Source organism: Acanthisitta chloris, unplaced genomic scaffold (genome assembly GCF_000695815.1).
Source record: "Acanthisitta chloris isolate BGI_N310 unplaced genomic scaffold, ASM69581v1 scaffold3238, whole genome shotgun sequence".
Taxonomy (NCBI): Eukaryota; Metazoa; Chordata; class Aves; order Passeriformes; family Acanthisittidae; genus Acanthisitta; species Acanthisitta chloris.
The window spans coordinates 58,123-81,048 of NW_008688770.1; the positions used below are offsets into that span (position 1 = coordinate 58,123).

Below are 22,926 nucleotides of genomic sequence, written 5' to 3' on the forward strand. Positions count from 1 at the left end.
TTACTGAGTTTCTTCCTGTGCTGTGTTTTAAGGGAGAAAGGCAGAAAGAATGGCTGGGAACAAGAGCTCTTCGTTACCTGGGTTCAAACCAAGCTAAAATTTTCTGTGAAGTCCAAGGATAGGAGAAATTATCCACTGCTGGTAAGTATCTTTGACCTGGAGAAGTCAGCTTACCAGAACTGAGCTAGTCATTCTATAACAGTAAGTTTATAAGCAAGCAAAACATTCAGGTCATGTCAAATACCAGGGGTTACCAAAGCACTTTCCTTGGTGCTCAAGGCCAGCCCACTGCAGCTATAATGGGCCAATCCTCCCGAGTCCCCTCGTTTAGAGGAGAAAAAATTTATGGCTGTTTATGTAGGCTTCATGCCAAGCCTGTTTCTCTGATAAGCTTCTCTGGTGCATTTGTGTCTCACATCCGATTTAGAGTCCTCTGAATACTGGAGACAGCATTCCTTGGATGCTGAAAATAAATTAAAAACACAACGTTGGGCTTGGACAGAGGAATGGGAATGTTATTGACGTGGCCCAGGCACTAAGGGCTCTGGGGAGTGGTGCTGGGAAAGCAGTCTTAAAACTTCTTACATTAGTCTATGTATTTAATGATATATAATCCTCAAAACAGTCCCCCATAAACAGTAAATGTGCATTATTTGAGCAAGTAATTAGTTTCAGTAGCATGCTGCAGCAGCTGTGAGGCTTGGCTGCCAGACACTGCCAGTGTTTTCTTCCAGCAAAGGCATCTATTTGTGATATAACAGTAATTAATGATTCACAAAACTTCCCATTTCTCCAGTGCTTTGACCTCAGGATCTCCAAATAATTTCAAAATATTAATGAAAGCAGCACAGTATCACTCATGTGAGGGAGGTGAGGAGAATTATGTCTACATGGGCCAAGCCAGACAAGCTAAGTGAACTGCCCAAAAGCACAAGAAAGCCTGTAGCAAGTGGAGAAAAACCCTGTCACCTGACCCACAGGGCTGATCTACTCCTTGGTGATCACCAACCTATCAAGGCTCTCAGCTAAGAATTATTTCTCCATCCTTTGCCAATACTCTCTGTCAGAAGAAAGCCTGAAAGGCAGAATGCTGAACTTTGCTGCCGCTGCATGTTTTGTAAGTGTGAAGACGAACTTTAGCAGAAGAAATATTTTGTATGTGGCAAGATTCTTACAGGAAACAACCTTCCTAGACCCTGAAGAGGTAAAAGCATCTTTAAGGTGAAACCTTTGATCTGCAAAATCAATTTGTCAGGTAAAACCCAGGCTGCTTTGTGGTGTGGAACTTCAATGTGTTTTCAGGCCATATAGACATCTCTCCCTTGAAATAAACAGTAAACAAGAATTATTATCAAAGATGAGTTCATAACCAAGCGTGGACAGAAAGTGCAAAGTGAGAGTCCTTCTGCCAGACAGCACAGGAGGATGAAGATAACAGAAGCAGCAAAATCAGATTTCCTCTTCACACCACGTCCTTTTCTAAGGGTTTCTGTCCTTGTTAGGCAGGGCTTGCAGAGCAGGAGTGAGAGGTGGTGTGTGGCCTGGCAGGAGAGGAGAGGTCCTGTCCCTGCACTGCACTGTCACCAGGGAAAGACAGCAAGAATTCCAAGTCTGGAGGCAGCAGGAAAACAGATAACAGCAAAAAGAACAGGAAACTATTTAGAAGTTTGGAAAAGGAGCTTTGCTGGTGAGGAAGGGCAGACTGACGTTTCCACTTTGCTAAGTGGCATAATCTTGCCTCCTTGATATGGGGATGATGAGCTGCCAGCAGTCCAGAGTCCTGTTTGTCCAGAGTCCTTGTTGTTTTGATATCAAAAGGGGAAATTACCAGGGTACAGTAAGATTTCAAACAGTGCCAAGGGCAAGAGGACAAGCTTGCTATTTTCTGGAGAAAAAGGTACTGATGTGCACCTAAGATCTTGACTAAAGAGATCCCTTGTGCTTGTTTCAAATGAAAAACAAAAGATGCCCACACAGAAGTAACAAAGTCTGAATTCCTCAGTAGCAGAGCAGGCACATACCAGAGCCAATGCAGGCAGAAAGGAGGAAAAAGAGAAAGCATAGGAGGTGGAAAGCTACACAGAAGATGCATCAGAGACAAAGACTGAAGTTCAATCCTTCCAACACACCAGGAAAATAATCAGGTAATGGTAGCCTACAGACCACACTCTGAGTCAGTCTAGAACAGCAACACTGTGACCACTCATACAAAGGGTAGGACTAAGGAAAGGTGAAGATTCACTCAAACAACAGGAGTGTGTCCAGGTGACACATGTTTATAGAGCAGGCTAAACACATGAGAGCCTGAACATGTTTGTGAACATGGACAGGTTTTTGTGTGGAGACAAAATTTACTGAGACAGGCAGCAGGAAGAAGTGATGATTTATTTTAAATAAGAAATTATTTCAGAGTTTAGTTAGCAGGTTTCACTTTCAGATGAGTAAAGATCAAGGACATCACTAAAGCATTGACTAGGCACTTTGCAAAACATACAGAGACAACAAATAGCAGAAACTTAGACAATTAAAATTACAAGGAGCCAACCCTGTGTTTCTCCTTTCATTCATTCTCCTCTTCACTTTTTCCTTCCACTTGTTTTTCCCCTTTGTTTTTAGGTAATATTTAAAAATTGCAGAACCTGGAAATGGGAAACAGAAACATCTGCTGATAATGTCAGTGACTTGTTTGTGATCTGTTCTGGATTATCTGGCTTTCTTCCCCTTTGAGAGATGAACTCAACAGCAGCCCAAGGGAATCTATGCTTTTGGAGAAACTGAGGTGTGTTCCAAGAGCACATTTTAAATGGACAGAGGGGAAGACAAGAAAGGAGTAGAAGGAAAGATTGAACACCCAAGAGATGAGGATTTCAGGTAAGACAATAGAGGCCTGCAGATAATAAATGCCAATAAAGAAATGGGGAAATTTCAGCAAATCTTGTTACAGTAGACAATAGGTGACATTTCAAATCCACAAAACTGTGCAAGGAAGTGATTAGGTTCTCTGGTGTTTTACAGAAACAAAAACCAGGGGCAGAAACCTTGTTAATTAGAGCCTATGTATTGTACTTTATGTGTTTTCCAACCCCAGAATGATCACAGGTGCCATCAGTGATTGGTTCTACATTATGAATACAAAAATATTGTGGATGGAATACATCTATGGTCAGTCAATCAACATGGAGAAAAGTTTCCATCATTAGCTGCCAAGCAACCCCCACCAAATAAAATATCCACCCAAAGCCATACATTTCATGCTGGAATAATTAATAGCAGAATGTAATTACAACCTTTCAAGGAAACAAGGAGACAGAGACAAACCACCAGCCAAATGTTGATAGCACGCCCTCTGAACATCAGAAATAGGAAATGGGGCCAGCTACCTGGCACCACCACCTTTCCCTGGGTGTCAGCCTCCAGTTCTACCAAGGCTGGCTGCTAACGTAGCCCTCAGAGAAGAGTGACACTGTATTAAGGCACACACACAACCAGCTTTAAGCACATTGTGTCTTCAAGTATCTGAGATAACCCCATGGAAATAAGGCCAATCAGATGAGTCATCCCTAAAAAAACAGCATCCCTCTCTAAAGTTGAACTAACTTAATGTAAATAAGTCACAGAATTGAAAACATCTCATGACAGAACATCTAGTAGTGTAGTCTGTAGAAGAGACACAGCAATGCACTGGAATATCTGAAGTCCAACAGGCAGATCAGTGCTCTGCTAGACCAGAGCTACCTGGAACAACAGACAGCAATGCAGAGAAACTACAAAATGCCTCCTAAAATATAAAACCCAACTAAATAAATTCTAAATAAAAGAGAGTTTCCTGTGTCATCCCATATCAAACATTTCTGATGACCCTTTTCCTATCCCATTGGTTCTTCTAAAGCCTGGAATATCATCACACTAACCACAGATCAAGATAAAGCAAGCATTTTTCTCCCAGTCAGTATCTGAAGGTACTTGGGCTCTTACATGGGCTGGTATCCAAGTCTGACTTTTAACTACCAGAATATTACATTCCTTTGCTGAGACTCACTCCTGGTTCAGTCTTGGGTGAACTCGGCCTGTCCAATGCCAGGTGTCATCTCTGCCATCCACTGCCTCTTTCTACAGGGGGCACCTCCCTTTCCTGAGTCTTGCATTGTGGGTTTGTCTGGGACTGCAGTTGCAGACATACTTGGAATAGCTTTTAACTATCTGTCTTGATAGGTGTTAAAATGGGAAGCGTGGGGCTAAGCACAGGCTGTAACTTATCCCAGAGACACGGAATGACTCAGGCAGAACTCTGAGTTATCTCAGTTACATGTCTGCACCCACCACAGTCTCAGCCGCACACACAGCAAACCCTCTGGTCCTTCCCTCCTAACCCACCTCGCGCCTCTGCACAGAGCTCGGCTTTTCCTGTGAATCACACCTCCAGGTATCTGCCCCACATGCATCAGGCCCTGCTGCCAGCTCCAGTTAGGGCTTGGAAACCACCAAACGTTCAGGTGGCCACAGATTCAGTGGGAACACAGCCCTGAGTCGTGGATGAGTAACCATCGCAGTTATGCAAGCTGAGGGCACCCAGCTCTCACGCTCCAGACCACGGGGGTCGGGGAGGAACGTTCCCACACGCACTGCACTGAATCACTCCTAGGCTTGCCTTCCTCTGAGCCCCAGGTATTAGCCAATGGCTCTGGCAGGATTACAGACCAAAAATCCCAAGATTTCAGTCTGCTCTGGTCCAACAGTAAGTGGTTAGAAAACGCAGGGAAAAGCCCAGTAGACTTTCACTGTGTGGCAACGTATGCACTCTCAGCGCTCATTAGCTCCTCTCTCAAGTGCTCTTGCTATGTTTCCTTGATGCCCAGAAGAGCTGCACAAAGTGGCTGCAGAAAGATGAACAGACACTGAACCTGCAACTCAGCCATCGAAAAGTCAGCCACAAGGCACGGAAGGGTTAAAAGCCACTGACACAGACACACATTTCTACCACTTTGAGTACCAGCTCTAACATTAATGGACACACAGTGTAGAGTTCATAGATTTGACAATTATGTTTCATTTAATGTGAAAAACAAATTCACAGACAATTTAATTTAAGGCTTCAAAGCAAGTACTGGCAGTGTGCAATTAGGATTCAGCGACTCATGCCAAACTTATAAATATACTGTGGGGACAGAACAAATATGAATTGAAAATGAACCTTCCACTGGGAATTTGGGTTTTTAAAAAACTTATCAACTGCTGATAAATATACACTGAAGGGACACAGCTCCCTTAAGATGTTCTGTGCCTAACTACCATCAAGAGCAAACAAAGGTTCAACTTGGGGCAGCAAATACGCAAAAGACCGTTTCCAGTGTCACAAGGAACTTCTACGAGCTGGGACATGAGCAACCTCCTATTAATAGACAGTAGCACTGAGTGGCCTCAGACAGAAGTGAGCTGCTGTCTCAAAGTGAAATGGCAAGTTGCATCCATGACCATGAACTGATTCCCCTTTCACAACAATTGCAGGGTACAGGCTAGTGTCCTTCATACCTTCATGGTACCAATACTACTGCTAGAGTTACCGCACTTGGACCTTTTAGAACGGCAGTGCTGTCAGTCCCTGCTGTGATGCTCCTCTCAGAGACCTGTATGAGCTTGTGAATGCTGGACAAAGGCTGGACAAAGGCTGGTGCTGGGGCAGCAGCAGTGCTCGTCACCAGCTGAACTGCGACATGTTTACGAGCTGTCCCTTAAAATTAAACTGCTGCAAGAAGCCCCTGTAAGTGCTCTGGTCTGATCAATAGCTACCAGGTAAGAAATGAGCTGCATACCTTTGGGATTATACAGTTTGCTTTAGGCTTCTGATTGATCTTGAGGTGATTTCCTGTGCCTTAAAACCAGCAGCAAAAGTGCAAATTAAAGACGAATGGCATGCTCAAACATTTGCCTTCTTGCAGGAGAGCAGAACATGCTCCTGATTTTTACGGTGAAATATGTCTCAGCTTTGAGAGTACAGACTTCAAACCCTTAGCTCTGCAAAGCTCATTCCCTGACCACCTTCTACACCCTCAGTAACAAACAGACATTCCTCACTGTAAAGATTTATCTTACTGCAATTTCTACAATCATTGCCACTGGATTAAAACTTTCAGCCTGAAAAGATACTGTGAACAGCATTATGATCTGCAAACTGAAGGTATCTGATAAGTTATCTTCTTTAATGACTATCAAACAGAGCCCATTAATTCCTGCAACTGTTCACCTGCACTTAGATCACACAAGCAACCTGGCATTATAGCAATTATTCTTCAAGAAATGCTGTCATGCTCTGAAATACTATCAAGAGGAATTAGATGATGAGCTCTTCAGGCAGATATTTTTCAGCCTTTGTCTTCCATAAGCAAAATCTGCAACTGAACTGCTGCCAAAGCTAAGATTTTACACTTAACAGAAGGGATGCTGTTGTATGCTGTTGCCTGAATTAATATCTGTTATTTAAGATTCAGTAAAACATGCTCACATACGAGTAATATAACATATTTAAACACAGCTAAGTGTTTTGCTGAATCAAGCCCTGAAAGAACTTCTGCTAGTGTCAGGGCCGAGAGAGAATCTGCATTAAAAAACCATCCTAACAATCTTCAGTTTTTTTCTTTGCAAGATTGTGGATAAAGATCTACATTGAACTACTTGATCCCAGGAACCTAGATCACTTTGGCTTTTACATTACCTGAAGAGAATTATCTGAAAAAGCATCTGAAGAGCATGGCTTTCTGCAGAAGGCAATAAGGATTTACACAGAGATGTAGCAAAAATAAACTGACAGAGCAAAGTCCTGAGATGCTGAACTTGTTCAGTTGTGGGAGCAAGGCTCAACTATCCAGAGCCCACTGAACATATTAGAGAGGCAGAAACGCAGCACATAAAACATGCTTGATAAGTAAATAACTTTTCCTTTCCATTCTTCTGATCTCAGCTCACTGGTGAAATTTTCTTTCTTTGAGGACGTCCTGAACAACTCTGAATCAATATATATAATATATTCCCAAAGTTGCCAGAACCTAGGAAAACAACAAAGATATTTACCATCTGAGCATTTTACCAAAATGTCTAAAGGAGACCCAAGTCTCCTGTTTATTTACTGTGAGTCTGAAATATTTCCTGATCTTTCTGTGTTCATGCCCTCAAGAGTTAACCACCATCACTACTGAAGAGCCCCAAGAATTCACCCTTCCACCCTCACACCTCTACACGAGCAAGGCTGGAGCCCTCACAGAGGTGTCTACACCTGCAATCATAGACTCCAGCAATGGTGTGATAAGTGATGGTGGGGGTGGAAAAGGACAGCACTAGGGCAAGCCCTGTGTGCCCCCAGGAAGCATGGCCCGTTCTGCCCATGCTGCCACTTTCAACCAGGGCACCCTGACATAGGGCAACTGGCACTGAAACCAAAGATAAACTCAAAGCAGTGCCTGAGAAAAGGCTCTGACTCAAGCAGAATTTCCTACTGAGGGTTTCTCTGCACTTCCCCGCACAACTGCACTTGTCTTTGTTGAGCTGAAAACACTCACTGCCAAATGATGAAATGAGGCCTTGGAGGCTCCATCTCTCATTATCACATTTCAGCCTGAGTGGTCTCCAAACCACAACTCTTCCCAAGGGTTTGAAATACTATTTTATTTATTTTTTTAATTGTAGCTAGCTGGTTAAATATTGGGCCTTTATCTAAATCACGTGCAGAATTATTGTTCTTCAGTTATTGTCTTTTACTTTCTACAGCTATTATAGTGATAACTGCTGGAGGAGAGTTCAGATCGTTCTTGTTATGTGGGGAAACAAAGAAAGACTAAAAAAAGAAAGGCAAGCTCATGCTCTTACTGTCAGATTTCTAAGCTGTATTGGCTTGACATGGCAAGGTTTTGGTAGTGGAGGGACTACTGGGGTGGCTTCTGTTGAGAAGCTGCCAGAAGCTTCCTTCAAGTCCAACAGACCCAGTGCCAACCAGCTCCAAGAGAGACCTGTCACTGGCCAAGACTGAGCCCATCAGCAAAGGTGACAATGCCTCTATGGTAACATATTTAAGAAGGGTGGGGGAAAGTTGCAGTGAAACAGCAACTGCAGCAGGAGAGGAGAGAGAATATGCAAGAGAAAAACTCTGCAGACACCCAGGTCAGTGCAGGAGGAGGGGCAGGAGGTGCCCCTGGCACTGGAGCAGAGATTTCCCTGCAGCCTGGGGTGCAGTCCATGGGGAGGCAGTTGTGTTCCTGCAGCCCATGGAGGTTCATAGGTCAGAGATCCACCTACAGCCTGTGGAGGATTCCCACACCAGAGCAAGGGAATGCCTAAAGGAGGCTGTGACCCTGTGAGAAGGCTGTGCTGGAGCAGCTCCTGGCAGAACTTGTGACCCCATGGAGAGAGGAAACCACACTGGAGCAGGTTTGCTGACAGGACTTGTAACCCCATAGGGGACCAACACTGGAGCAGACTTCCTGAAGGACTGACTGCACCCCATGGTTTCATGCTGGAGCAGGGAACAGTGTGAGGAGTTCTCCCCCTGAGAATAAAGGAGCAGCGGAGACAACATGTGATGAACTGACCACAGTCTCCATTCCACATTGCCCTGTGCTGCTACGAGGGAAGAGGTAGAGAAAATCATGAGTGAAGTTAAGCCCAGGAAGAAAGGAGGGGTTGGGGAAGGTGTTTTAAGATTTAGTTTCAATTTCTCATTATCCTACTTTGATTTCTTTGGTAATGAATTGATAACTTCCCTCCATCCTTATCTTGATCCACAAGCCTTTTGTTACATTTTCTCTCCCTGTCCAGCTGAGGAGAGCAGTGACAGAGCAGCTTTGGTGGGTACCTGGTGTCCAGCCAAGGTCAACCACCACATAAGTAAACATAGAAACTAGTGCACAGAAACTATTTTAGCAGAGAGTACCAACATACTTCTCTACTCTCCTGTCAAAGGCTCAGAAGGAACACTAGTGTGTGTGCTGTGACCCCTTGCCTAACAAAGATCATAAAGGATCAGCCAATTACCTAAAGCTTGGCTCAACTTAAAACATTCTCCAAAGGGACATTTGGTCTTAATTTGAAAACAAAGAAGAATAGGGAATCTGCCACTTCTCTTGCTATTCCGTTCCAGCAGTTAGTCATCCTCATTTGTAGAAAAACTGCCTTTGATTTCCTATTTGAATTGCGTAATTTCAGCCTCCAGAAAAGATCTCTCTTATGTTTGCCTCTAGGACATATGAGACCACTTTCTAATGCTGTTTTATGGTTAAAGTATTTAGAAGTTCCAGTCATATGTCCCTCTCATAATTTCTGATACCCAAACTACACTGGGCTCTCATGATTAGCTTTTCTCCAGCTGTTAATCAACTACGTAACTGCTTCAGGACCCTCTCTAGTTACCCTCATCCCTTTAAATGTGGGCACCAAAACTGCAGTGCAGGATTCTCACCTGGGTCCCACCACTGTCACAATATGAACTCCCTGTTCATTAACTGCAGTACTGTAAGAAGTTTCCATTTGGTTTCTTGTACAAGAGGTCCTGTAAAGCCTTTTCCACAGCACACTCAAGGGTGCAGTTCCCACAGATAGCACCTGCATGCCTTGGTCCCAAGGTCTGGATCTACTGGTGCTGTCCTGAATCACTCTTGAGTTTTTCATGGGCTGCACAGTCCCAAATACAGTGAGAAATGAAGGAGTTAATGCAACACCCTCTTTCCAGCTATGCTTGTTTTGATACTATTTCAGGACTGAGCTGAGGGGCAAAGCTCTGCTTTGGATTCACACTCGCATGGAGCTGAACCTAAGCTTTGATCAAGCTTTTTTACCAGCACTCAGGTACCACTGCCACATCAGCAGCACATCCACCTTTGCAGTGCCTAATGTAAGGAAGTTCCCACACGTTCTCCTTTGGATGGGATTGTATCAGGTTGCAGACAGAAGGAAATCCAAGCCCTGCTTGTGGAACATCCAGGTGGATGATAGCTGGGCCCTCCAGCCCATGAGCAGTACAGTGAGAGGCTCAGAAGACAACCTGGGAGCACTGCTCCTTGCGTGCAGCGACTCACGGTAAGCTCCGTGAATCACGAAATTCCACTGGCACTGGGGTGGGGCAAAACGATGCTCCAAATGGACATGTCTCAAGTTGCCCTATGGTAGATATACACTGGCCACACACGCTTCTCCAGAACAGTCAGAAAAGCTTGTTGTACTCTTGAATAATTAAGTTGCTTTTGTATTTTGCTGTTCAAATATATTTCTTGGCTCTTATGCATTTTTCTAAGGAGCAGAGTGACCTGTGCACAGATCCCCGTGGTAGCAAACATGCATCCTGACTACTTAAAAACAACATTTCTGCCCCAGAGAGGAAGCTGGAACTCACTCAGGCAATTAGGTTGGGCAATGAGTGGATAGATATTATCCGATATCGTATTTTGTAATCCTCGGCTAAACGGGATGCTGTTCACTTTGGGAGCCAACAGAATAGCTACTCATTCACTGTCAGACATGAGCAAAGTCAAGAGCAATCCCTGAAGGTTTGAGATGAGTTCATCCTAGTATCTGGTAATGGTCCAGAGTCATTTATAAAGGTCACTAAATTCTGCATTCAGGTTGCAGGTTTCTTTAAGCCAATATTTATCTGCACAAATCTCAGGAGAAAAGATAACACTTCTCCTTTCACAAGTGAACTTTACAATGGCCTTTTGATTATCAGCTTATTTGGTTCTATGCCAATTATCTTTTACTCTTTTTCTAATCCTTAATTATTCCTTTTTATAAACAATTTACTCTCAGCATATTCTGCTCAAAGTAAATCTTTTGCTGTGTATATATAGCGCAACAAGATCTTCAACATCCAGGCAAATATTGTCATATACTAGGAATTTAAGCATATGTGTGCATAAAACAAGAAAAATCTGACTCCTGAAAACTGAGCTCTCATACTTCCCTTGAACTTGGTGGGAATCTGTGAGCTCTCAGCAGTTACAGACAAGACTCTGAGGAAGTCTTGGACTTAAGTTCACAATGCTTGAAAGGCAAACACTTCTGAAAGTGCTGCCCTGAATTTTCCATGTCCTGTTTCCCCGGCAAAGCCACGACTTCCCCAAGTCACACATAGAAACACCACTTTCAGATTAAAAGAAACATCTAAAAACGTCTTGAGAACAGCAAGGAGGAGACAATGATTTACTGTCCAGTTTTTGCCTACAAAAATAACATACTGTAAGAGCTTAAGGTATTTCAACAGGCGGTTTCTATTTGTTCTTATCACAGTCAGACATAAAGAGAACAATTTTTGAGCATAGGATATACACAGAAATTACACATTTGACTAGAGTTGCATTTGCAAATAGAAGGTGACAAAAATACAGTTTTGGCTGCACAAATTTTACTGGTTTTCTATAAAAATGATACATGCATATTACAGTTCCATAAACACAAGTGATTTAAAGCAAATAGTGCTTGTAACAGCCACGTTGAAGCCATTTTGTACCTGCAGCCCTTAAAAACAACCAAACACTACTTTTCTGGGCCGCTGCTTAGGAAAACACCATCGAACACTTACAGATGGCAATAAAAAACAACTTTTGAAGCTGGAGTCCTGCGTGGGAATTTTGCCTCAGGAAGCAGGCAAGATGAGGTCTCACTTTGTACACTGGTTGCTAAAGGAATATATATTACAAAAGGAAGCCACATAATAAGGCTATGGTAGATCTGACTTACCACAAGAGCAGCATGTGAAGCAGTTGGTATGATAGAGGTTACCCATTGCTTGGCAAGCCTGGCTCGCTCCATACACACCTTTTCCACACTTTATACAAATACCTACAAAGCAGAAAGAGAATCAAAGTTAGACTCCTGCACAGCTCCTAAAAACAGCTCCAGGCTGTTGATTCACAACACTCATGATATCCCTCATCAGGCCCTAAATCAACGAGCTCCTTACCCTGAACAGATTCAAGTGCCCAAGAGGGCAGCAGGCAGTTGAGTGAAACAAATGCATGGAAATTAACCCAAAATTAAGAGGGGTAAATCTCTATTTTCTCCATGCATTTCAATGCATAGAGACTGAGACTGGCTAAAGACAGAAATCTAGGCGGCAGATGCAACCAAGAAATGATACAAAAATCCGCATACTCTGTTGAAACAACTCCCCTTGCCTAAGGCAGATGCAACCAAGAAAGGATAGAAAAATCCGCACACTCTGTTGAAACAACTCCCCTTGCCTAAGAAATAATTTAGTGAGACCTTCAGAACTAAATGCTCCACCACATTACCTTCAACAATCACTAGTTTGGTCCAAAGCCAAAAGACTTCCCTTTGGCCCTCTCCAGCAATGCAACATCAAGAGCATTGATCCACAGTGAAAGTCATGCAGTACTGGAAAAATGAGTCACATCAGTAAGTGTTTAATTCTCTGTGAACAGAGCATGTAACCTCATAAACACAACCTGGCACCTTACAACACCGAGGAGCAAAGCTGCTACCTTCCTTGTGATCTCAGAGGAAAAATTCTGGCTTACAGTTCTGCTTCAGTGGGCTCAGAATTCACTTTCACTACCCAAGCCTGCTCTTGGTGATGCCATGGATGGCTCCCATGAAGTCTTCAGGAGACCAAAGTACAAGGAGCCAATATAGCACAGGGAAAGTCTGATCAGTTCCACACACAGTGGACTCACAGGGAAGGTTGTGATTTCAGCAAGCTCTACAAAGAGGAGTTTTTGGGGTGGGGTTTGGGGGTTCTGTGTTGTTTTATTTTGATTTAAAGCCATTTCCTCATAGTTACAGTTTTGAGAGTCTTTTGCCTATGCATTTATTTCTATCTACACATAACCTCTATAAATTCAAACCAGAGCAGGGAGATAATTCAAGAATCACTTTTGTTCTGTATCCCCATAAAGAAGCTGTGAAACTCTGGAGAATCCATGTCCTTCTGGCATGTACTTGGGACTACTGACTTGTAAGTTTTTCTGAAATGTCCATTGGTCACTATTTGATGGAGCAGGACAGAGCTGTGTGAGCTTTTTTTAAATAGCACAGTAGAAAATAATACTCAAGATTCTTTGCCTCACACAACTCTAAAGATGCTGCTGTGCTCCCTGTGCTGTTTGAGGCCCTGTCTCTACAAATGCATGCACAAGCTTGGCATTAAACAGTGGCATCAAAATTGCTAATATACCTAAGAGCCTAGGAGCTCCAGAGCTACAAAACTGGGCTTCTCTCACTCAGAATTCTCCCCTGCTGTGCTGTGGATATTTTATACAAACATATGTAAAATATAAATGTAAGCTCTCTGGGGGAAAACTTGTCTATTATGAACAGGTAACCCTCCCATGGGAAGCAGTCCTCCACAAACTTCTTCAGTGTGAGCCCTTCCCACAGGCTGCAGTCCTTCATGAACTGCTCCAGTGTAAGTCCCTCTCACAGGGTGCAGTCAGTCCTTCAGGAACAGGGTGCCCCAGTGTAGATCCCTTCCACGGGGTCAGTCCTTCAGGAACAAGCAGCTTCAGTGTGGGGCCCCCATGGGGTCACAAGTTCTGCCAGAACTATAACTTAAATATTAACAGCTACCAGTATCACAACTTAAACATGTAACACAAACTAGCTGCCAGCTAGATCCATCAGTTCACTGCAATGTGTTAAAAAAATGCCAGGCCCTAGGCCAGCTCAGCTCTGACACAGGAAACAGCAATTTCAGAATATTTGTTGCTTTATCCAAGGCTGATAATTCTGTTTATTTGTAACCAAAGGTTATGAAAAACATCTGCTATTTGCCATAAGTTAATGGTTAACTGATCAAAGATGCTTATTGATTACTGTGGACACTGTGATTGGAAAAGGTGCCTGTGAGCCAGCAGCTGCAGGAATTAGTCCCAGCAGCAGCACAGCATCCACACACCTGCTCTCTGTCCTGTCACACCCTGTGAGCTCTGCAGTAACCCTGGTCCCTGTTGGCCCAGGGCAGGAGGGGCTGCACACACCACAGAGAACATGGGGGCACATCTGAAACAGTCTGTGACTTCAGTGTCAGGCCTTGGTATGACGTGCCAGTTCACTCCTGATGGGGGGGCCAGAAGAAAGCCCTTTCAGACCTCCCCAGCTATTTGCGTGCACACTTCCTGCCCATCTTTTCATGCCAACCATATACATGGAGACTAGCAGCTACTGATAGCCTGTCTGACTGTGAGGTTACACGCATGACCTACCTTTTCCCATTTACGCCTTACATTACTCAAAGAAGAGCAAAAATCCACATTCTGTAATTCTCTGGCATTTCTGTCTATGAGCTCTCATGAACAAATCTACTACAGCTACGAATTGCTTTGATAAATGAGAGTTATTACCTCACTTCTTTGCCATTGCTTCATTGAACCATCAGAACCAAAAGAAGGATTTATTGTGGATGTTAAACTTGCATTGGCCTCTCCAAACAAATGATTCGTTAGGAGCAGCTGTCAGTTTGTTAACTCGTTTTCGCTAAGAGACTAGTCATTAACTCCAGGAATGAATGACCACAGAGATGATTAGCATACTAAAAAAGCCTATGTAAAATTCCAAAAGTGTATTTTGGAAAATATATATGCAGCTGTGGTGTGAGCATAGCATGAGCTCATAACTGCCTAGGAAAAGCCCCGATTACATGATTGTTCAGGTCTGGTTTTCCACCAGTCACAGCCCAGACTGCACACTGCAAGCTTGTGAAAGCCTTGACACAACAGCTACATCACTTTTTCCCCCCCCAGATTTAATTCCAAAGCTTGTTAAACCTCCTATGAAGAATGTTCTGTTACAGAGCAAGCGTGTCTCGTTTCTGACACTTCACTTGACATGACTTCAGATCAACCACTTCAGCCTTTATGATTCCTTGCCCCTCCCAACACCTCTATTCTAAGCAGTCAGCTGTACCTCCAGTTCTTTAACACACCAACTGTGAGGTTTACACCCAAGTCGTCAGCTCTCCTACAGGTCTGGTGTCTCTCTTTAGACAGAAAAAGAGGTTACAAGACGTTGCATATACCCAAAGTTTGCATAAAGGTTGGCTGAGTAGGAGCACAGCATCACAGCATTCCTCAGCTGCAGTGAAGAGGTGTTTGCATCCTCACAGGGTGTTTAACCAAACAGGAGAGCAGAGACTGAATAAACACACTCTGTGGACCACAGCAAAAGACCACCAACAAAAATGATACCAGAAAGAGAAGGAATTCCCAGAAACTCCCTGCTAGAGTTAGCTGCAGCACGTGGCCAGTGCTCTCCACACCAGTCTTCTTCACTGAGCTTGACCATGGCAGTCAGAAGACACAAGCCAGGCAAGCCTCCAGCACTATATGGCAACAGTCACCAGAGGCATGATGCTCTCTGGGTAACTCATGCACTAGCAAAACATTTCTATCAGCACCAGGAGAAAATAAGACAGGCAGTTTCTGATGTAGTCAGTGATTTTGCTCTGGACTTGAGACCAAGTGCCATGCACTGTAACATGCAAAAGTATTAGCAATAATCTAGGGAAGATATTGAGGCTAAACAATTTTCTTCAGTCTGCTTGTATTTGTAAGAGTAACCTGCACTAGACTATGCATTACGAGTTATTCAGTTTGGGACCTGTGCATCAAATCCTGGGATGCTCTTTTGACCATGCCAGTACAGGCCGATACTTCATACAGTCTTCACCAGACACCCAAAATCAGGAAAAAGGCTAAATGCAGTACATACCGGCGCAGATACATAACCACCTTTTGGCCAAGCTTCGTCCTCAGACACACGAGGAATTCAGCCTGTGCCTAATGCCATCCTTATGTAACCTGAAGTCAAAGGTTTAGCACAAATGCAAGAAAAGTGGTACCATATGGCCTCTCAACTTCAGCATGCAGCAGCTGTGTGAGTCAGGGAAGAAGAACGTGGCTGTCTCCCCCCGTGACTGCGTGCCGCGGCTCGGGGATGAGCTGCAGCTTTATTGTCTTCCAGCCACACTGTATCTCCAGGATAACTGCTACATGCTGCCTACAGTAGGAAACAACCAAGCCCTGTCATCAAGAGTTATGGTAAAGCTAAAATTAACAACTAACACATGGCACAGATGACTCCTTCCCTGCCTCTGCAGTTCTGTTCGTGCTGCAGTGTTGGGAAAAGGGTTGGGAAAAGAACATCATAAAAACCCACTGCAAAATCCCCTTTCCTTCTCTCAGACAGGAAAAAAACATCTCTGCACAAATCCCCAGTAAGATTCTCCACACCTGTGGCCTAGCCAAGGCACAAGAGCAGGAAAATGGGAACCTACTGCCATGAAGCAAGAAGAACAAAGGAAGAGGGAAGGCTTAACTCAGCTCAAGAAACCAAACTGCAGGGAGGGGGTCCAGCTACAAGAGCAGGAGGGCTGTGGAGGGGCTGTGTGGGACGCCTGCAGGTGTCACTGGCCATGGGAGGTGTTCCCACACTGCTGCAGCCAGCGATCTCACCTGGACACAGCAACACAGGGTGTTGCTACTGCCTGTAAGAAAACAATCTGCCAAGCAGCCAAGCGAACAGTGAAGCACCAGAGCTGCCCTGAGCCCAGACAGCCACTGTACCTGCCCCAGCTGATGTCAGCTACTGTGCAGATGTCCTGGACGGCGTCAGCTCGGATGAGGTGACTTCAGGAGAGAAAAGTGCTCCTTTCCCTCCAACAACCACAGGAGGAGGGATCTTCTGACACACACGTCATCTCTCAGTCAGATGCCGATAGAAGAAACGAGGCACCTGCACAGGGTGCAGAGGCAGAGCCAGGCAGGAGGTGAGGGAAGCAGCCCAGCAAACCCTCCCAGTCCTCACCACCCTCTTGCTGGAGGGCTTTAATCTGTCACCTGGCAGATACCTTGCAAACATACCAAGGATTGAATATCTAACATAGAACAAAATCTGGTATGTACGAGTTATAAATAAATATATCTTGGACACTCTTGGCAGCAACATCCTGTGATAGGAACGATGCAGGCACTGTTTGTCTGGCTAAGCCACCAGCACTGCCCTCTGCCCCAGGGGAAGATCAGAAGACACCTGAACTTGAATTAAGGTTGAGAATGACAGGCTAAGAAAAGTGGGAAATGCACAAGTAAACATTTTAGGCTCCCCTCCCAAGCCCCAGCCCACCTGGCACCACAACACCCCACATCCAGGAAGGACCTGACCTCATCCAGCAACACAAATCTGGCTTACAAGTATCCATGTGCTCCCTGCAGTGACTGTGCTGGAGGCTGGAGCAGGCTAAACTGGAGGGAGATGAGCCACAATGCCTAACACAAATCACAGCTTCAGCAAAGCAAGACAAGAGGCAGGCTGTGGGCTGGGAAACTTTCTGTTGTCGCTGTTAAACCTTACTGAGATTGCTCCCAACCTTGCTTTCCTCCTCAAGGAATAAACAGTACTACTTAGGTCCTTGAGACAGGTATCTGCTGACTCAAAAATATCTCCATCACTTCAATGCCTGCCTACTTCAGGAGTCTTTACTCAATTAATACACAGGCTTGGGGCAGGACATGTGTAGAGAACTTTACTCAGAGAAATCAGAATTTGGGATTAATGTATGTTCAGTTACAAACGCAGCTAAGTTCACATCCACTGGAAGTTTTGTAGAAGCAAGCTCTAGGTTTTAACTCCAGCTCCTGGAATAACTTTCATTACCTCCACTCTGCCTATTGCTTAACAAGACTGTGGCTTGCGTAGGACAAAGCTGCTGGGAGAGGTCATGGCCACAAAGGAAGGTGGTGGGAGCAGTTCCAGGATCAACAGCACTAATCAGGGTACAGGAGCCAAGCTCTACCTGCCTGAGGAACTGGCACTGCCAGCAGGACTCAGTCCATTCCTACTTGCTTTGAAAGTAGCATAGTCTGTTCTGTTTTGTAGTTCACTTTCCAGAGTTTCAAATGTAGGATGGAGGTGATGAGCAAGTGTTTGGGAACACAGAAGGCTATAGAAACAATTCTCATACACCACCCTCCCCGACTCTGTATTTTAGCAGCTATGAGCCCAGGGCATGTTTGTGCTGGTGAATTCAGCCACAGCAGCTCCAGATCAGCACTGCAGAGTGGGGAGATGCCATGGGAGCCAGTATCAGCTCTGATTAGCAGCTGCTGGAAACTGGAAGGCTTTTGTTAGTGTTAAAGTAGATCCACCCAGTTGCACAGTGAAAGCCTGAAGCTAGCACAGCAAATGCTTATTGCTTCATACAGCATGTGAAATTACTGCTCTGAACCATGAAATTACTGACGCTATCTGCACAGAGTTCATCCTGCCTCGGCCGCAGCCGGAGTGCCTCTGCATAGCTTCCCTTTGTGTGCATCTCCGACTCTGCCGCGGAGCCTCCCGACGGCACAAGGCATAGCACAGCCCCATTGTTCTGCACAGTGTTTTAGTTACACTGACACTTGATTTACAAATATTCATTCATTTCTCTGCTTCTTGATTTAGTGCATGGCAGTTCCAGGATGATTTATACTTCTTACTTAGCATTTATAGAAAGATCTTTTGCTACTGAGGCAGTGAACTGGAAGACTGAGTAGTTCTCGTGGCTGCTGTATCGTCTATGCCACTTTGGGTTGCTTTGTCTGTGATTCAGAACTCAGCTGACTGCTCAAGTTGACAACCACAGCACAAGGGGACTTGGAAATAACTTTAGCAACCAAAGCACTAACAACAACAACAACAACAAAAAAAAAAAAAACCCAAAAAAAAACCCCCAAAAAACCCAAACAAACAAAAAAAAAACCCCAAAAAAATAAAGAAAGGAAAAGACAGAAGAAAATCCTGGTTCTATAAGTACCTTCTGATTGCTGGGATTAGCAAAGCAAGGAGACACATACAGCTGGGGTGGTAAAGAGCACCACTAGGGATGAATGACTTGGAGGAAAAAGTGTGTCTGTAAAGCACCTTCCCTGTCCTACTGCCCCTCCACTGCTGAATTTCGGAATGTCTCACTGTGGACGTGCACCTTCTTACAGCCCAAAGGGACAGGTCACCAAGGCCCTTTGCCTTAAAGCACACTTATTTTGCCTGGAGTACAGTGAGTGTAATTCAGCCTGTTTGAGGAGTGTAAAATTTCTAGCACAGTGGTAGTAGCAATCAGGGGAAGACAGGCTAGAGCCAGCAAAAACTGGAGCTTGTACACCTGCTGGCAGAGGAGGACACACCACCACATCCAGAGTCGCCAGGCAAGCCCAGACACACACCCACAGGTCCCAGAGTCAGCAGAAGTGAGTGATGCTCCTGCAGGTCCTAGTTTCAGTCCAGAAAGATCCAGGGGGCAAAGTTCTTGTTGGGAAGCTGGTGTAAAGTGCTAGGGGCATTCAGCCCAGATGTATACTCAGACTGATGTAGGAAGAGAGCAGATCTTCACGCTGCACATCCCAAGATAATGGGCAACAGAAGTGGCAGTTCACAGATGGAGAAAGATTTCTCAAAAAAAGAAAAAAAGTTTTTTAATTAATATAGATACTGCAATTTATACCAGTGCTTTAATTGCTGGTTGTACCAACTGCAGATCACTTGAGCTCTGCGGCAAGATGCTTGTCCATACCATTATTTCAGACTTTGGCATAATGCAGGTCAGACTGTAAATCTGCTAAGTTTTATTTAAGCTGTTTCTCCAGTGGCAGATTTACAGACATTGAGACAATTTTATTACAGTAAATAAACAATAAACTAAATATTTAAAGCTCATGTTCATTGTTCTTACTGATGCCACACATTACCAATAGTGTATCTGCACATTGCAGATTTTTCCGGTGTGATGGTGTTCACAGTACAGAACCAGTCAGAAACACTACTGTACCAGTCTCCTTTTCCAGTTTTGACTTTCTTAGTTGCCTTTAGCATCTGTCTCTTGGCTCTTTTCTATATTAAATGTGAGTCACTGACACCTGTGTGGTCTTCAGAGAAAAAGCCTTCTGAGATGACATGCAAAAGACAGAATCAATTTAAATGCTTCAGCTTACAAAAATCTGTGCAACCAGGTAAAAACAGTGATACTGAAAGCACCAGTGATGCAGACCAAATACCCTGAAATCCACTGCATGTCAGAGCTGAAAACATCAGCTGCACAGACATCAAGTTGGAGAGACTTTTCATTATATTCTCCTGACCTTGCATGTATGAGTCATCACTCTAATATATGGCAGAAAAAGGTCATATATTACAGCTGCCTTCCTTGACATATTTAAAACAGGTTCATGATTAAACAAGGAGACTAGTCTAAAAGTTTCCAAAGTGCACTTTTCTCTTTTCTTAAATAACAGGCTATTTCCAGAAGGAGCATGACAGTCTGGAAAAGGCACAGCATTACATAACCACATTTGGTTATCAGTTCTGCAGCTCTTCTACAAGCAGTACCCAAGCACCACATGCACACAGCAGCCCCACATTTCCACCACCCACCCTGCAAAGGTGCTGACACCAGCTTGCTAGTTCTCACCTGCCACAGAGAGGTTCTTTATCATTTCCAGAAGCCTAAAGAGGTTGGCTTAAACAAAAGCATGCATATAGGTAGGTATTATATCAAGCTATTTAGAAAGACTGAACTATTCACTTAAGGAAAGCTGGAAATTACTTAAAAACCTCTGCCACCTCAAGTCTCTGAACTAGGTTTTTTTCAGTCACTGCAAGTCAAGTGACTCAAGGATGGTCTGAGAACATGAGGAGGAGGAATATGCCTTCCTGTAAGGACATCCTGCAGGAACAACAATTTCAAGAAGTAAATTGCCACAGTTTCCTCCCACCTTTAGCTCATGAAGGACTTTAGTTCTAAAGTACCTGGCAAGCCTCACTTTCCTCACCTTGTCTACAAAGAAAAGCTCGATCTCCTCTGTAGCTGTAAGGATCAGCCCAGGGAGGTGCTCTTGCAAACAGACACCCTCCTCTACTCCAGTCAGACAGGAAGATGCTCAGACCATAAGAAAAGCCTGTCCTGATGTGTCAAGCTGAAAACCCTTAGGACACCTGGTCAAATACTGCATGGACAACATGTAATCAGGATATTCTAATTTTGCCTCTTCTACCTTCGGGAAGCAGTAACACTAAATGCTATATATGTAGGCTCATTTCCTTCCTATGGATCCAACTGGAGGAGGGGGAAGTCAAAGTTAGAAAATCAACACACTGCCCATGTCAATGCAGACCAAAGGCAAACAAGTGGTGGTTGTTCCAGGCTTTAGTCAGATTCCTGTCTTCAGTAACTCCTACAAGAGGCCAACCCTGAGCTCCATTCTCACCTTCAGTGACTTGCCCCCCACAGCAGCTGTGGCCACCCAGCACTGCCCAGACCTATAGGAGCAGACAAATCTCATTCTGCTTGACAGCAACCCTTCTGCTAAGATGTGCAGCAGCACATGAGGCCACATTCCAATGACTGAATAAACTCAGATTTACAACTCTTAGTACCATATGAAAAGACATCATACAGGGTTACAGCAGAGTGACAGGTTAATGGTTGGTCTTGGTGATCTTAGAGGTGTCTTCCAGCCTTAATGACTCTACGATTCTCAGTACTGATAGCTAACTGCATATTGGCACGATTTCTGCTAGGTCAGGTATCATCTGTCTGGCCTGCTTTGACTTTTTGCTGGATCAGGTATTGTCAGTCCTGGATCAGGTAACAGTCTGCTCTCCAGCAGCTGGCTTGAACTCCAGGGTACGTGGTCTATCTGGCTAATTCAACAGAAATGTGAACACACACTTGAGTCACATCCAAATAGTATCAATGGATGATCCAGAAACACACAAATACCACACTTGGGACCATCCCTCTCCCCTGCTTTGACCCTGTCTCATTCATCTTGACACAGAATGAGAACAAAACTTGTATAAAAGGCTCAAAATTTAGGGGGAAAACAAAAAAGAGAGCAGTAGTTCTCTCAGATAGAAAAGTGGAAACAGGCATGGTCATAGCACTCAGCTAAGAAGTACACGTTGACTTTGCCTATGCACTCAGTTATGTGCTGTCTCCCAGCTAGTGACAAACCACGAGCCAGAGCAGCAGAATGCTGCTTTTTCAGTCACCCACCTTTTATACTCCCAGGGATGGCCCAACAACAGAGGTGCCTGGCTCTGCCGCAACAGCTGGGCACTCAGCAAAGGAACACACTGACCAGGCAGCTCAGAAAGGACCTGGCACAAAAGGCAAACCCCAACTGTAACAGGGTTTTGGCATCACTTGCTCTTTTTTGCAATCTGCCCACTGCACCTGCAGCCAAAACCTTGGCCCATAACCTCTATGGAGAAACTGCAACCACTTAGCCGAAGTGCTAAGCTGTTCCTGTTAAAGAACACGTGTCCTGCAACAGCACTTGGCACTGAGATGCATAGTGAAATACCCTGTGGCCTCAATGGCTAACAGCAAAGGCTATTTGCTTGAAGGGAGAAAGGATTTATCTTTCTGAGTGATCACTGTATGTAGTGCTGGAACTAGTGCCCTGGTTCCCAATGAGTCTTCTCTGCACAAAACAGATGCTGGCAGCTGCCAACCAGCCCTCAGCACTGCAGGACCCAACCACATATCACAGCAGGCCTGTTCCCAGAGCCAGCACCAGGTACCTTGTCCACACCTTCTCACCAGCCATGCCAAGAGAGACAGGCTTTTTAAGCTGATTTTTGGAACATGGACACTGTTTCTTGTGAAGCTTGATGCCAGATCCAAGTCAAAGTGATGAACAAGAGATGAGATACTCTTTTCTCCCACTCCTGATACCACACCACCCAGACATCCCTTATTTAGAGAGTAACTCATCAGCTCCACCACCCACAGTCATATGACAGCAAATGAGTTGTGGCTAAATTTCTAGCAACACTTATATAAAACGAACTAAAGCAGTTACACAGACAGTTGTGGAACAAACTCCCCTGGGACAATTATTCTTTAAAAATCTTTCTAGAAGCAGCAAAAAGAAAGCAAAACTCAAGAACTGCACAACT

At 44.4% G+C, this 22,926-nt stretch overlaps 1 protein-coding gene across 1 annotated transcript in view; it reads right to left on the minus strand.

The window, feature by feature from the left end:
• LOC103808382 (Wilms tumor protein 1-interacting protein homolog) overlaps positions 1-14,208 on the minus strand; it is a 52,079-nt gene extending 37,871 nt beyond the window's left edge. Inside the window, exons 1-2 of the mRNA XM_009081163.1 lie at positions 14,199-14,208; positions 11,716-11,817 (exon numbers count right to left, since the gene is read on the minus strand). Of these exons, the coding sequence (XP_009079411.1) occupies positions 11,716-11,817; positions 14,199-14,208 (112 nt within the window). The remainder of the gene's footprint in view (positions 1-11,715; positions 11,818-14,198) is intronic.
• Positions 14,209-22,926: the final 8,718 nt, after the last annotated feature.